At 36.5% G+C, this 14,457-nt stretch overlaps 4 protein-coding genes and 2 pseudogenes across 7 annotated transcripts; 1 reads left to right on the top strand and 5 right to left on the bottom strand.

Moving 5' to 3' along the window:
- Window positions 1-188: 188 nt before the first annotated feature.
- On the top strand, window positions 189-4,740 carry LOC147949480 (uncharacterized; annotated as a pseudogene).
- A 306-nt stretch (window positions 4,741-5,046) lies between these two features.
- LOC104721855 (uncharacterized) lies at window positions 5,047-6,584 on the bottom strand. The gene is made up of 3 exons (XM_010439963.2): window positions 5,825-6,584; window positions 5,547-5,698; window positions 5,047-5,322 (listed from the first exon to the last, which is right to left on the bottom strand). The coding sequence occupies exons 1-2, from the start codon at window positions 6,116-6,118 to the stop codon at window positions 5,567-5,569; spliced, it is 426 nt and encodes a 141-aa protein (XP_010438265.1). The 5' UTR covers window positions 6,119-6,584; the 3' UTR covers window positions 5,047-5,322; window positions 5,547-5,566.
- A 171-nt stretch (window positions 6,585-6,755) lies between these two features.
- LOC104721757 (uncharacterized) lies at window positions 6,756-8,956 on the bottom strand (annotated as a pseudogene). Its single transcript, XR_015557237.1, has 6 exons — window positions 8,506-8,956; window positions 8,220-8,390; window positions 7,948-8,140; window positions 7,435-7,641; window positions 7,178-7,330; window positions 6,756-7,074 (listed from the first exon to the last, which is right to left on the bottom strand). The product of XR_015557237.1 is annotated as an uncharacterized LOC104721757 (transcript).
- Window positions 8,957-9,227: 271 nt separating this feature from the next.
- On the bottom strand, window positions 9,228-12,088 carry LOC104721641 (uncharacterized). Of its 3 annotated transcripts, none has more exons than XM_010439707.3 (6): window positions 11,041-12,088; window positions 10,738-10,896; window positions 10,469-10,652; window positions 10,041-10,243; window positions 9,669-9,821; window positions 9,228-9,588 (listed from the first exon to the last, which is right to left on the bottom strand). In XM_010439707.3, the coding sequence occupies exons 1-3, from the start codon at window positions 11,299-11,301 to the stop codon at window positions 10,518-10,520; spliced, it is 555 nt and encodes a 184-aa protein (XP_010438009.1). In that variant the 5' UTR covers window positions 11,302-12,088; the 3' UTR covers window positions 9,228-9,588; window positions 9,669-9,821; window positions 10,041-10,243; window positions 10,469-10,517. The 3 variants fall into 3 exon arrangements, with proteins under 3 accessions (XP_010438009.1, XP_087324586.1, XP_087324614.1); XM_087468460.1 differs by having other exon boundaries at window positions 10,469-10,655; window positions 11,041-12,050; XM_087468488.1 differs by having other exon boundaries at window positions 10,754-10,896; window positions 11,041-12,050.
- Window positions 9,385-10,504, bottom strand: LOC147949479 (uncharacterized). The gene is made up of 4 exons (XM_087463547.1): window positions 10,489-10,504; window positions 10,041-10,243; window positions 9,669-9,821; window positions 9,385-9,588 (listed from the first exon to the last, which is right to left on the bottom strand). The coding sequence occupies exons 1-4, from the start codon at window positions 10,502-10,504 to the stop codon at window positions 9,385-9,387; spliced, it is 576 nt and encodes a 191-aa protein (XP_087319673.1).
- Window positions 12,089-12,156: 68 nt separating the features above from the next.
- Window positions 12,157-14,423, bottom strand: LOC104721555 (prolyl 4-hydroxylase 2). The gene is made up of 7 exons (XM_010439602.3): window positions 14,129-14,423; window positions 13,947-14,004; window positions 13,727-13,831; window positions 13,236-13,293; window positions 12,926-13,101; window positions 12,719-12,788; window positions 12,157-12,639 (listed from the first exon to the last, which is right to left on the bottom strand). The coding sequence occupies exons 1-7, from the start codon at window positions 14,263-14,265 to the stop codon at window positions 12,341-12,343; spliced, it is 903 nt and encodes a 300-aa protein (XP_010437904.2). The 5' UTR covers window positions 14,266-14,423; the 3' UTR covers window positions 12,157-12,340.
- Window positions 14,424-14,457: the final 34 nt, after the last annotated feature.

The raw sequence follows: 14,457 nt of genomic DNA, 5'->3' as shown, positions 1-14,457 counted from the left end.
GCATGAAATTATTTATTGATTATTTTTAGGCACGTTTTAAGGATTCAATATTTACGTGTTTTTTTTTTTTTTTTGGCATGTCTGTTAGAAGATTTTGTTGGGCTGTTGCCGTAAGATAATTTCGACGAAATTTTAGAATAAAAGGAAATTTTTTACTGTCAGATTTTTTTTTACTGTACCAGTTGGAGATGTGTCTTCCTCGGCTATTCTCATGGTAAGAAAGCCTGGCTTGTTTGTGATCTTGAAACTGGAAAGATTTTTGCTAGCCGAGATGTTCGATTCCAAGAAGATGTCTTTCCTTACTCCACTCTTGTTACACCCACTCCCTCTGGTTCATCTACTGCTCTTGTGCTTAAGAATGATGATTGGTTCTTACCCTTCCCATCTCCTGTTCTCTCTACTATTTTGTCTACTACTCCTTCATCTTCATCTCCAGCTGGTACGTTGTTGTTGTTGTTGAAAATTCTGGATCGCTCGATCTCTCTGTCAGAACCCAATACTATTAGTCCAACATATAGGAGAAATATGTACATCAGACAAGGATCCGTATGTATGTGTTTCTCAAATTTTATCTACTAAAAGTATTAGTTATATATTTTGCGCTCTATTAATTGTATATGTCTAGAATTGAGAATAATTGACCATATACAGTATGTACAAATGATAAATAGATGCTTCTTGAACGTCACCTTAAACTGGGTTACTGGGATATTAAAGTTGATGTTCGCAGTATAAACAGTTTATTAATTTGATCACATAACTTCAGGGCAATATAGAATCTTAGTTAGTTTTAGTTAAGTTTGGTTTGCGTTAGTTAAAAGCATATTTCGTGTTTGTGCAAGACTTTTTTTTTTCTTTTGTCAACGTGTTTGTGTAAATTTGAAGTGTGTACACTACTGTGTACATATTGTGTTTTGACGAATATATTAAAATTGTGTGACTATCTAGCTATATACATACATACATATACATCAATACATGTGTCTACGTACCCATGAATGAAGTTCGTGCGAGACATTTACACACTCGTCCGAAATCAATACACACAAATTCGATTATCCCTTCCACGTACGATTCGACAGAAAAACTAAACATATTTCAAAACTTCTAGAATTATTGTTCAGTACCAGATAATTATAGAAAGAAGAAAACTGCCATATATATAGATTATAGATAGACTAGTAAAAGACAAATCATTAGCCAAGTTAGTTAAGGTGTTATAGTTGAGCCCCTAATTTGGGTTCGATCCACGTTAAGACTTCTATATTTTTTAAACCAAAAAAAAGAGATATAGTAGTATCTGACAAAACCTTTAAATCAGTTTGTTGACATATTGATGTAATGTGCACATATAGCACCGCTTCAAACCAAGGTAGTCAATGTCGTATAGGACTCATGAACCTATATATGACCTATTTTATCTCGGCCTGAATATACGTGTACATGTGTTATCACTAGTGCATGCAACTTATCTAGGAAAACATATGTATAGTGCATACAGTACATTAAGCATAGTGTAAATGAACACCTTAAACTGAACTAGGGAGTATTAGTTAAATCACTAATCTGATGACACAAAGAAAATATCAGCTGTATAGCCTGTATTAAGTAAACTAAAAAAGTGAACGTACTACTAAATAATAGTAATAAAATAGTTAGTATATCAAAACAACAGAGATAAGTTTTCGACTCGCTTTTGACAGCTCGGTAATCGGGAATCAAAATTCAAAACAAAAGAAAAGAAAAAAAAGTTGCAGAAAAGGTGAGTGAAGACAAAAAGAGAACTTCTTTCAACTTAAACCCCTAAAATCTGAGCCCCATGGCTTTGGTTTCTGCCGCTGAGCTTTAAACCCTAAGCTAGCTAGAAAAGTTTAAACCTTTTTTCTTCTTTGCTCATTTCTTTGGTTCTTAAGGCACATTGTCAAGAAGATTGGAAGAAATCTGAGAATATTTCAGTGAGTCGTCATCGATTTAATTTTGCTCAGCCAAGAAAGTTTGCTTTTTTATTCGTTTTCTTAGCTCTCTAGACAAAAAAAAATGTCCAGTTTTTGTAAGAGATTTTGATTTGTTTCTATGTTGTTTGTGTCTTCTCTATTCTTACATACAGAAAGTTATGGAGAGAAGAAACATAGAAGCAAAGATTGGAGCTGGAGCTCGTCCAAGACACAGAGGAGGAGGTGGAGGAAGAGGAAGAGTTCCAAATCCAGCGAATAACCCTCAACAACATGGAGGTGAAGAACCTAGGAGAAGACAAGGGCAGCAGCAACGTCAAGAAGAAGAAGAAGATTTAGGGGTATGAATGTTTGACTCATCTTTAAGCACATAAGTTATATATATATATATATATATATAAATATATCAATGGATAAAATATACATAATTTTATGCTTATTTAATTAACTTTTAATGAGCTTTTTGTTTTTTTTAGGAATTTGGTGACTAGAGAGTGAGATACTCAAAGATTGGAGAGCTGTTGCGTTTATAATTGGACCAGTATTAAACCAAAAAACTGGTACGATATATATATATATATATATTTTCCCTTCAGTGAGATCAAAAATCAGGTTTATTAATATTTGTGATATGACTGACACGTACGTACGTCCTCTTTTCTTATGATTAATTTCGTTACCATTTTGATTACATAGCCATTTGTTGGGCTATTGTAATAGCTCGATTACTGGATGCGGCTTACAACATACTGAACGGCGGAAAATCGTTCATTGAGGTTTCAATCAATGATTTGGTGAAGAAGATTGATTAAAAAGGGCACAAATGATATGGAAATAGGATCATTTAAGAAATGTTTCAAACTGATTAAGATGGATGGCATAGCTAAGAAATCCCCAACTTCTGTGGTATATATTCAATTCTGTTATTGCATTACATATATTAGCTAGTCTATATATATATATATATATATATACCTTTTGTTTGATTTGATGTTTTTTTTTTTTCTTTCTCTAATATCATTTTGCAGCAAAATGATGAATTAGCGCAAAAAATATGTTGGGGATTTGAATCAGAGGAGAACGCCGATATGGCTTTTATTGCAACAAAGCTAAACCGTTCTCCCGTTGGAATCATTATTGTTATAGATGCTGAGTTTGACGCACTTCGCAAGGTGATCTCGATCAGAAAAAAATGTTTAAACTTGAAAAGTTTTTAGAAAAACTAAAATATTTGTCATCACGAAACTCTCTCTTTGATTTAGGGAATTTATAAAGTTAGGCGAGTACAACAATGGCTGTCAATTGGGCGGGCCGCCCATGTCCATATACATATGGGCGTCACACCAAAAAATAAATGGTCTATTTGGACATTTGACCATTTTTGTCTATTGACCATATGGGTTTAACCAAATGGACAATGGATTGCCCACTTACGAAAATGAGAAATTCTATTTACAACTTAATAATTTTAAATTATTATATTTTACATTTATAAATTTTTATTTTCATAAAATACATTTATAATTTTTTTTTCATAAAACAGATAAATTATTGTATTTGCGGAAAAGTGATTTTACGATTTTAGCGGGAAAACACAGTTTTATGGTTTTGGCGGGAAGACACAGTTTTACGGTTTTGGCGGGAAAACATAATTTTACGGTTTTGGCGGGAAGACACAGTTTTACGGTTTTGGCGGAAAAACCTAATTTTACGGTTTTGGTGGGAAAACACAATTTTACGATTTTGGCGAGAAAACACAATTTTACGATTTTGGCTGGAAAACACAATTTTACGATTTTGGCGGGAAAACGTAATTTTACGGTTTTGGCGGAAAACCACAATTTTACAGTTTTGGCGGGAAAACGTAATTTTACGGTTTTGGCGGGAAAACACAGTTTTACGATTTTGGCCGGAAAACGTAATTTTACGGTTTTGGCAAAAAATGTGGATTCTCTAATTTTGGTTTTGAGGAGAAACTGTAATTACGTAATTTTCCACCAAACTCATAATGTTAGAAGAGAAATAACAAAAAAAAATTAGATTTTATAAAAGAAACAACAAAATAAAATTCAGATTTTATAAAAGAAAATAACAAAAATAATACTCAGATTTTATAAGTGAATAACAACAAAAATAAATTCAGATTTAATAAAAGAAAATAACAAAAATAAAACTCAGATTTTATAAGTGAATAGCAAAAAAAATAACAAAAATAAAATTCAGATTTTATAAGTGAATGACAATAGAAAAAAAAATGGGCTATCCATGGTCATGACCATTTGGAAATGGTCTTAATGGACATGGACACTTCGTGGACCATTGTCCATTTGGGACTGTCCAACTTTAGCCCATGCAAAAGTATGTCCAGATGGACTCGCCCAAATGGTCTATGGACGGACCATTTGATAGCTCTAAGTACAACCCGACACCAATGGTAAGGTACAAAGGCATGTGTTGATGATCACCGGCCATGGACGTCATTTCCTAATAGTTCAGAATTCTTGGGACAAAACATGGGGTGTCAACGGCTATGGTAGGATTGCCATTGAAGACGATATGAGATGTTTAGTGTTTTATCCGGTAGTATAGGTATGCAAACTCTCTAACTTTGTTTTGGAACATCATACAAGTTTGTTTAGTCTTTGTGCACTGTAAATTTGATCTACACAAAGAATAAACTTTCAATATTTGTCAATGATGCATGCAGGTTGAAAGATTTTCATCAGGAGGAGACAAAATGCAAACAACGTCGTCACCAAATGAATATATGGATTTGGATTTAGGTTAAGTTTAATGAATATGCATGGATTTGATTTTAGGTTAAGTTTATTCAAAATCAAACCGTATACTTTTGGCAGGACACTGAAGCTATTAGCTCCACCTCTAGGTCGATCGATTTCTCTTATTTTGCCTCGGAAGATACTTAAAACCTAATATGCTATTACCACTTGTAATCTTATTATCACAGGTTTCGTTTACTCATGGCCTTGGTCCACTAATCACAAGTTTGCCACTGCGTGCTTAAACTTCGGAATTGTGCAATTTATACTATTTTCAGTTATGTTCTACTGGAAAAATAATAGTATTTACGCCATTTTCATAAACATCAGTTTCCCTTCAAATCCGATTAAAGTAGCAAATTTATCCCACTCTTACCCTAAACTGGGTTTCACCGTTCAAGACAAATTCATAATTTAATACATTAAAAATGTAAGACAAATTTAATAATACATAGGTTTCTCCTCTCCACGATCAGTTTCCTTGTTCATCATAAACTCATAACCTCGGTAGCAACATCAATCTTATCAAGATCAACAGGAGAGAAATAGAGCATTATCCCAGAGTAGCATTCTCCATCCACGTAGAAACCCTGATGAGCATAATCATAAATTTTGAAACTTTAGAAAGAACACATGAAATGAAATCAATCAAAGAAATCTAAACCAGGGCGACTATGGCCCTCACAATATATTCACAAGACACAGTAGATCCCTACCAGAAAAGAAAGAATACTTAATTCGATCAGTTTTAATTAGGCAAATGTGAATCAAACAAAGTCATGACTCATGAGTGGTACTAAATTAATAAACTAACCTTGATTCTGTTGTATCTTTCTAGAGACAAATCCACCATGTTCTGCATGAACTCACGGCCTTAGTATTCCTAAATGGTTTATCAAGATAAATTGGACCGAGTGGCCGGTACGCCACATTCCCAGGGTCGTTTTCTCTATCCACCTCGAAACCCTGATGAACAATTACAACTCATTGTTACTATCAAAGGACCAATTTTTCATCCAGATATTAAAAAACAAATAAATCAAACCTTGCATAATTAAATTGATGAAATATAATCAAAAGTTGAAATAATACCTTGCTGCGGTACATCTGCGATCTATAACGATGCATCTTTTGACCTAACTCATCGTTGGGATCCAGATTCCTTTTGGGTCTGTAATCGAATCCATCGTCGAAGCTATCGACGTCCCATTCTTGGCCCTCCTCTCGGCTAGACACGTCGCTAGCCTCCCCATCACCACCACCTTCTTCTTCGTCGTACTCCATCATGTCATCATCATCATCCAGCGGGGACTGCGGTGAGCCACCATCATCCTCCGCCTTGCGCTTCTTCGAACCGGTAGATCGAATCTCCTCAGAGAGCTCCATCGGATTCGCCTTCCAGTTTTCTTCGGTGCTGATTGATTGAGGAGGATCCGTTGTTTCAGTAAACCCTAGAACAATTTCACAGCTTCAGCTAACCAGAGTGTGACATGTTTGGGATCCTTGTAATAAAAAAATTAAATAATTCGGGGTGATATAAAGTAAAATCCCCACAAAACCATTTAGTTACATCACTTTTTACCGTTTTGCCATCAGATATTTTCCTTATACAACTTGGGTGTGTGAACGAACTAGACGCCACTTTTAACGAGACTAAAAAAAAAAGTAAAAACTCTACTTGGGAATTAGAAAAAAAAAAAGTAACTCTAAAATCCCGTGTGTAAAACGAATAAATGTGCTTTACATATTTTTAATGGGATTTTTCCATTTAAAAACATTAACTATTTTATAATTTCTATATTAAAGTATAGTATAAATTTTTGGGTCACTTTTTTATTTATCAAAAATTGTCAGAATTTAGGGGATTCTGGTTTATGTTATATAGGTTTGGTAGACCCTTGGCCTACTCTAATGTTAACGTGTGCTTTCAAGCCTGTCATCACCCCCTTGGTTCAGTCACATCAGACCCATTAAATTAAGGGAATTGTCGAGATCAACAGGTTTATGTGTAAAGGACCGGTGATTTTGTATTGCAATCGTAAGACAATATCATTTATATCATTTTTTTACTGGAAGCATTCACACCATTTCTCGATTCTGATGGACCGACTATAGTAGCAAATTTATGATTTATCCCATTTTAGTACACCATTTGATTTTGGACTTCGCCTGCAAAAGATGGCATGAGCTTTCCTTTGCGAAAACTTCTTCTCTGTCTTAGCTTGATACTCCACAAGATCTTCACCCGGAACCTCTCTAGCCATGAAAGTAATGTATGACTTATATCCACCCACTTTAGTCAGATTAGCCCTTACAACAAATTCACATGTCACACTGGATCCCTACGCATCCGAAAATAAATAAATAAATCGTCGGTCAAATATTGGCAAGTTGTATCACATGAAGTCTTTTAATTAAGATGATAAAGGTAATTAATTAACCAACCTTGATTTCGTTGTATCTTTCCAGAGCCAAATCCACCATGTTTTGCATGTACTCACGGCCAGTAATCCCATAAGGCGTTACGCCTTCATTAAGATCAACGGGAGAGAAGTAGCGCATTCTCCCAGAGTAGCATTCTCCATCCACGTAGAAACCCTGAGCACAATCACATATTTACAAAACTTTAGAAAGAACACATGAAATGATATCAATCAAAGAAATCTACACTAATAAAATGTCAAGTACCATATACAAAATACCTTGCTCTTTCTCATCAGAGGTCTATATAGGCGCATTTTCTCAACTTCATCATCCGAAGAAAATACGCACCCTTGGGAGTTTGTAATCAGGTTGGTCGTCTAAACTATCCACGTCCCACTCTTGGCCACTTCCACGGCTGGACGCGTCACTATCCACATCATCACTTGATGAAGTATCCGTGTAGACAAAATCATCATCCGTGGGATCTTCACAAATCAGAAAAAAAAATATAACTGGACATCAATGAGCAGAGAGAAGAAACATAAAGAAGGGGGAGACTCGTAAATAGTTCTACATGGGTCTGCATGTTCAATCTGTTGTGTAAGATATAGTTCTAATCTAGTAACTGTCATTAATTATTCAAAAACAGGTATGATGCAAGTCTAGCACAAAACTTTCGAAGAAACTTGCGTGTGGGTTCTAAACTATATATATCCAACACAAACTTTATATAAGCATAAGACGACATGACATGGCATAAGGCTAGGCTTTAGAGAAAATGGAGAGAGTACCTTTGGGTTTGGGAGCTGGCCTGCAAAATATGACATGAGCTTTCCTTTGATATATCCTCTTCTCTGTCTTAGCTTGATACTCCACAAGATCTCCACCCGGAATCACTCTAGCCATGAAATTAATGTACGATTTGAGTCCGGACACTTCAGAAACTACAACTCTCACAATATACTCACAAGTCACAGTAGATCCCTGCCAGAAAAGAATATACTTAATTTCGATCAGTTTTAGGAATGGTGAATCAATGCATGAGTGTACTATTCTAACCAACCTTGACAGTGTTGTATCTTTCCAGAGCCAAATCTACCATGGTCTGCATGAACGCCCGGCCAGTATGCTGACACTGACAGCCCAAATATGTAAATGGTTTATCAAGATCAATGGGAACGAGTGGTCGGTAGAAAATATTCCCAGGGTAGTTTGCTCCATCCACATCGAAACCCTGATAAAGATTAAAGAAGAAGAAGACAACATTGTAACTATCCAAAAAGGACCTATTTTTTCATCCAGATTTTTATAATAACTAATAAATTAACTTTTTTTTTTCATCCAAATACCTTGCTCCGGTACATCTGATATCTATATCGATGCATTTTTTGACCTAACTCATCGTTTGGATCAAGGTTCCTTTTGGGTCTGTAATCGAATCCATCGTCGAAACTATCCACGTCCCATTCTTGGCCCTCCTCACGGCTAGACACATCGCTCTCCTCCCCACCACCACCACCTTTTTCTTCGTCGTACTCCACCATGTCATCATCATCATCGAAATCGTCCAGCGGGGACTGCTGTGAGCCACCATCATCCTCCGCCTTGCGCTTCCTCGAACCGGTAGATCGAATCTCCTCAGAGAGCTCCATCGGATTCGCCTTCCAATTTTCATCCACGCTGATTGATTGAGGATCCATTGTTTCAGTAAACCCTAGATCGATCGATCGATCATGTACAAGAACCAATTCACAGCTTCAGCTAACCAGAATCTGACATGTTTGGGATCGTTGTAATAATAATTTAAATAATTCCCATAAAACCATTTAGTTGCTGACTTATTACCGTTTTACCATCAGATATTTTCCTTAGACAACTTGGGCGTGTGAACGAACTAGAATGTGCTAATTAAAAATGTCAGAATTTAGGGGACTCTCATGAGAGACTGCCATTGTATAATAGGCTTGATAGACCCTTGGTCTACTCTATTTAACGTGTTCTTTCAAGCCTGTCATCATATATATCCCTTGGTTCAGTCAGATCAGACCGATGAAATTAATTGTCGAGAATCGAGATCAACAAGTTCATGTGTATAAAGAACCGGTGATTTTGTATCGCAATTGTAATACAACGATACTAGCATTTATCTAAAACATTTTTTACTGGACTAATAATAACAGCAGTCACACCATTCCGACTATAGTAGCAAATTTATCAATTTTATCCCATTATAGTACACCATTTGATTTTGGACTTGGCCTGCAAAAGATGGCATGAGCTTTCCTTTGAGTAACCCTCCTCTCTGTCTTAGCTTGATACTCCACAAGATCTCCACCCGGAACCTCTCTAGCCATGAAAGTAATATATGATTTCATCCCGCCCACTTTAGTCATATTAGCCCTCACAATATATTCACATGTCACAGTTGATCCCTATGCAACCAAAATCAAAATATATATTAGCAAGTTGTATCACATAAAGTCAAAGATGATAATTGTATTAATTAACCAACCTTGATACTGTTGTAACTTTCCAGAGCCAAATCTACCATGTTTTGCATGTATTCACGGCCTGTAACCTCATAAGGCACGATGTTCTTATCAAGATCAACAGGAGAGAAATAAAGCATTCTCCCAGAGTAGCATTCTCCATCCACGTAGAAACCCTGATTAGCACAATCATAACATTGAAACTTTTAAAAGGAACACGTTTCAACATCTAATTTAACAAATTTGCTAGCTACTTCTTACACTTAAGAGTCACCACATATCTGATTTCAAAGTTATTCTATCATTCACACTGATTGATTTGATTCATGAAATTAAACCAGTCAAAGAGATCTAAATTTAAAACTAAGTAATGTTAAGTAGCATATGGAAAATACCTTGCTCTTTCTCATCTGAGGTCTATATAGGCGCATTTTTTCAACTTCATCATCGGAAGGAATATTCACCTTTGGGAGTTTGTATTCGGGTTGGTCGTCTAAACTATCCACATCCCATTCTTGGCCACTATCACGGCTGGATGCGTCACTATCCACATCATCACTTGAAGTATCCGTGTAGACAAAATCATCATCCGTGGGATCTTCAAAAACCAGGGAAAAAAATATAACAGTTATAACTACAAATATTTAGAGAATGAAAGAGATGAACGAGTCTGATGCAAGTTTAGCACACGTTGTAAACTATATATACAACTTAAACACAAACTTTACATAAGCATAAAAGACGAAACGATGCCTTAAGGCTAACATCACATTACACCAAGATCTAGACATAAGGCTAGGAGGCTTTACAGAAAACAGAATACCTTTGGGTTTTGGGGCTTGCCTGCAAAATATGACATGAGGTTTCCTTTGTCAAACCCTCTTCTCAGTCTTAGCTTGATACTCGACCAGATCTCCATCCGGAGACTCTCTAGCCATGAAAGATTTGACTCCGGACGCCAGGGAAACTATAGCCCTCACAATATATTCACAAGTCACAGTAGATCCCTACTAGAAAAGAATACATAATTCGATCAGTTTTAGGCAAATGTGAATCAAACAAAGTCTAAGAAGATGCATGATTCTAACCAACCTTGACACTGTTGTACCTTTCCAGAGCCAAATCCACCATGTTCTGCATGAACGCCCTGCCTGTAAGCCCAGTATTCCTAAATGGTTCATCAAGATAAATTGGATATAGTTGTCGGTAGATCACGCTCCCAGGGTAGTTTTCTCGATCCACTTCGAAACCCTGAACAATACCAACAATCAAATTTTGTAACTACTAAAGGAGTGAAGGACCAAAACAGAATTTAGCAAATCGGAGCTGATGATTAAATTCACCAAGAAGCCTAAATCAAAATTAGTGTAAGTTGAATAAGCAAACCAAATATACCTTGCTACGGTACATCTGAGATCTATATCGATGCATCTTTTGACCTATCTCATCGTTGGGGTCAAGGTTCCTTTTGGGTCTGTAATCGAATCCATCGTCGAAACTATCCACATCCCATTCTTGGCCCTCCTCGCGGCTAGACACGTCGCTCTCCTCCCCATCACCGCCTTGTTCTTCGTCGGAAGAATCCTCGGCGGCCTTGCGCTTCCTCAGAGGAGCCGTAGATTGAATCTCCTCACAGAGCTCCATAGGCTTCGTCATCGAATTTTTCTTTCGCGCTGATAGATTTGAGTAAACCCTACTTGATCAAGAGAACCTTTTCTTAATTCTATTTTTGAGTTTTTCAATAAATTATATATTTATGACCCGATCGAATTGGATTGAATATAGTAATTAATGCACGTACGTATTACTACTACTAATTAATTAATTACCCTAACTTTGATTTTGTTTAATTTCCCTAAACCACGGTTTATTTATCTCGCTCTACCCGCCTTGCGGACCTAATTATTAATTAGCTAGTTGATCATCACAAACACTCACAAGCTTAGTAACAACATTAAGCTGAAATTGATCAGATATTCAAAAGAAACCAAACGTAACCACGAGAGAATGTGAATATGGAGGGGTCAATCGCTCGCGCACACTCTCAAAAAAACAACAAATTATAAAAATTGAAGACTTTGAGAATTGAGACCAATTAGGTTAAGTTGCATATGGCATGAAACAGCTTTCATGCAAAAATGAACATCACATGTGTTAGTGTTACTAAAGCGATCAGAAACCCAAGTTATCTGCCTTGAAGAATCATGTGTTAATAGTTCGCCAACATCGAAAGAAGAATCCAGCGGGGAAGAATCATCTGCCTTGCACTTCTTAGATTGATTCTTCTCCTCAGAGATCTCCATCATCGAATTATCATCATCATCATCCGCCTTGCTCAATTTGGGATCCATTTTTATTTGAGTAATCAAACCCTAGAATGAGATCTCTCCCTAACCTGAATCGTCGAGTTTTTTTTTTTTTTTTTTGGATTTTAAAGCAGTGTGTCAAAAAAATATATCCCTAGAAAACCATATAATACCATCACTTATTACGATTGTGCCATCCCTCAACTGTATCAAGTTCTGTATATTTTCTCTTTCAACGTGAAATATAAAAAATTACGACGAATTCAGTGATACATTTAACAAACAGTTCAGGTTCAGAAACAAGAAATGGAAAAAAAAAACGAAGCTCGATCAAGAAAAAGAAAAAAAAAAAACAGAGAAAAAAAGATAATATAGTCAACTCCTGTTTTTTAACAAGCTTTACAGCTACGTCTGCAATTCCCAGGGAGCTCAGGGGTTCCAACCATATACTCTGGGTTCTTTGCGCATTCTCCAAGCACTGCCCATCTCTCACAGCTCTCGTTTACGTCTGTACATTTACCGTCGTCATGACTCACAATCTTATCGAATGAGTCCACGTGGATCCACTTTGTAGCCGACCATTTCTCGCCTTCTATCACTGGACAACCTCCGTGAAGGCTAAAGGGGTCTGGGATTGCGTCTTGTTGGAGGTTGAAGAACAACAGCGCATTCCCTTTCTTTGGTTTCACTAAACAACATTACCAAAAGAAATTTAAAAACATAATCGTTCACTAAACAACTTATGATTCTTTCTTTTCATAGCTCACCAGCGATTCCTTTCTTTGCACAATCAGAGAGATCGTCTTTGTTCTCAGAAAGGGAGCGGCGAGAAAATTCCTGCACAGAAATATTCATGAGAAAGATAGGAATTAAAGACCTGTTTGTCCCATGTAGGTATAGAACCAATACATACAGAGTAGGCATTGTGGAAAATGTAAGTTGAAACTGATGGTTTTGTCAGAACAAAAACAAACCTGTGCATCGGGGAAAACAGTTTCTCCACCCTTTGTGACATTGGATAGATACAAGAGAACAGTTGCTATGCGGTGTCCACCACGGGCGATATTGACTTTGTCGTGAAAGTAATCAAAGTGAGCGTCATATTTCTGACCGTGCTCATATCTCAATACTTGAAGGTCTTCCCCATTCTCTGTTACCACAAAAGTGAATAACTTAGAAACAATAAAGACTACCTTCCTCTTAAAAAGAGTTAAGGTTCTTTGTCACTTGATCTTTTGAAACAGAGAGATCGCTATCAAAACCATTCTGCTTGTTTTAAGTTACCTTTTGGGAGGAATGTCCATGTTGAGAGCTTGTCCTCAATACCAGAAACGATAGGATCCTGTGGATTCAACAAAGAAGCTTCACATAAAGATTGTAACCATTACAATGATTTGACTCATCTGTTCCTTGTAATAACTAAGTACCATTCATGATTCATCACCCATGATTGATCATCGTATATGCATAGTAGTAATTTTGTGTCTAGCTATCCCTGAAACCTCTTTAGTAGTACTAAACGGGCAATCACAAACTTAGGTTCGATAAGGGGTTCTAAATTTCTAGTTCCATCAGATCTTGAGGGATTTGACTTAATTGATCCTTGAGTATCAGAGACAACACCAGAGATTCAGAGTTCTTAAATTCAAATGTCATAAATCAGAAACAAGATCAACGCCAATCTATAAGAAATTCAATGAGATCTGTTGTATCCAATTGATTGTGAGACCGAGCAAAGTAAGGAATGGAAGCGATAATCAAAATAAAAATTGCACCTTTCCTTTGGAGATAAACGTGCCGGAGCTGGTACGAACGTCACTGACTTGACTCTCGCCATTATCGTTATCAGCAACCGCAGATCTCTGCAGATTCTCTTTCGCCTTTTCCCCCAAAAAAAAAAAAAACCCAAAATCATATACTCAAATTAGCACATTTTAAAAGAAAAAAAAGTTTTCAAATTGAGCTCAGACCCAATTACAAAATTCTCGAACTCACAAGAGAGATTAGATGATCACATTCCAAGTCCGTCAAAAAACCTTCATACACAAACGCCCTGAAGAAACAACACACCAAATATTTTAACAATTCAACAGTTTGAAAAGTTCAAAGTTCCCAAATTTACTTGAGGGTTTTGCTACATGTCTCATTAATAGAGAAAAGAGGGAGAAAAATCAAACCTGGGCTTCGAAGAAACCTGTTTGACTTTAGAAGGGTTGATGATAGAACTTGGAGAACTAATCAGAGAAGTGGAAGATTGAAGCAAAACGAGAAAGATAGCAACGAACAACAACAATCCGAGACGAGACATTGACATTAGTAATCAATCGATTGAATCCAGATGATCGAGATCGAGAAAACTAGTCCTCAGGGAAAATTGAAAGAGGGAAAAAAAAAATGTCAACGGTCATGAAAAGTTGATGTTCTACCTAATAGATGGCTAAGGGAGATGGCGACAACATGCGCACGTTCTTCGGAATCATAACAATTATTTCTAATCCAATGATAA

Source organism: Camelina sativa, chromosome 1, assembly GCF_030686135.1.
Source record: "Camelina sativa cultivar CO46 ecotype springtype chromosome 1, ASM3068613v1".
Lineage (NCBI taxonomy): Eukaryota > Viridiplantae > Streptophyta > Magnoliopsida > Brassicales > Brassicaceae > Camelina > Camelina sativa.
The sequence above is the reverse complement of the archived record's forward strand: the minus strand, read 5'-3'. Positions and strand labels throughout refer to the sequence as shown.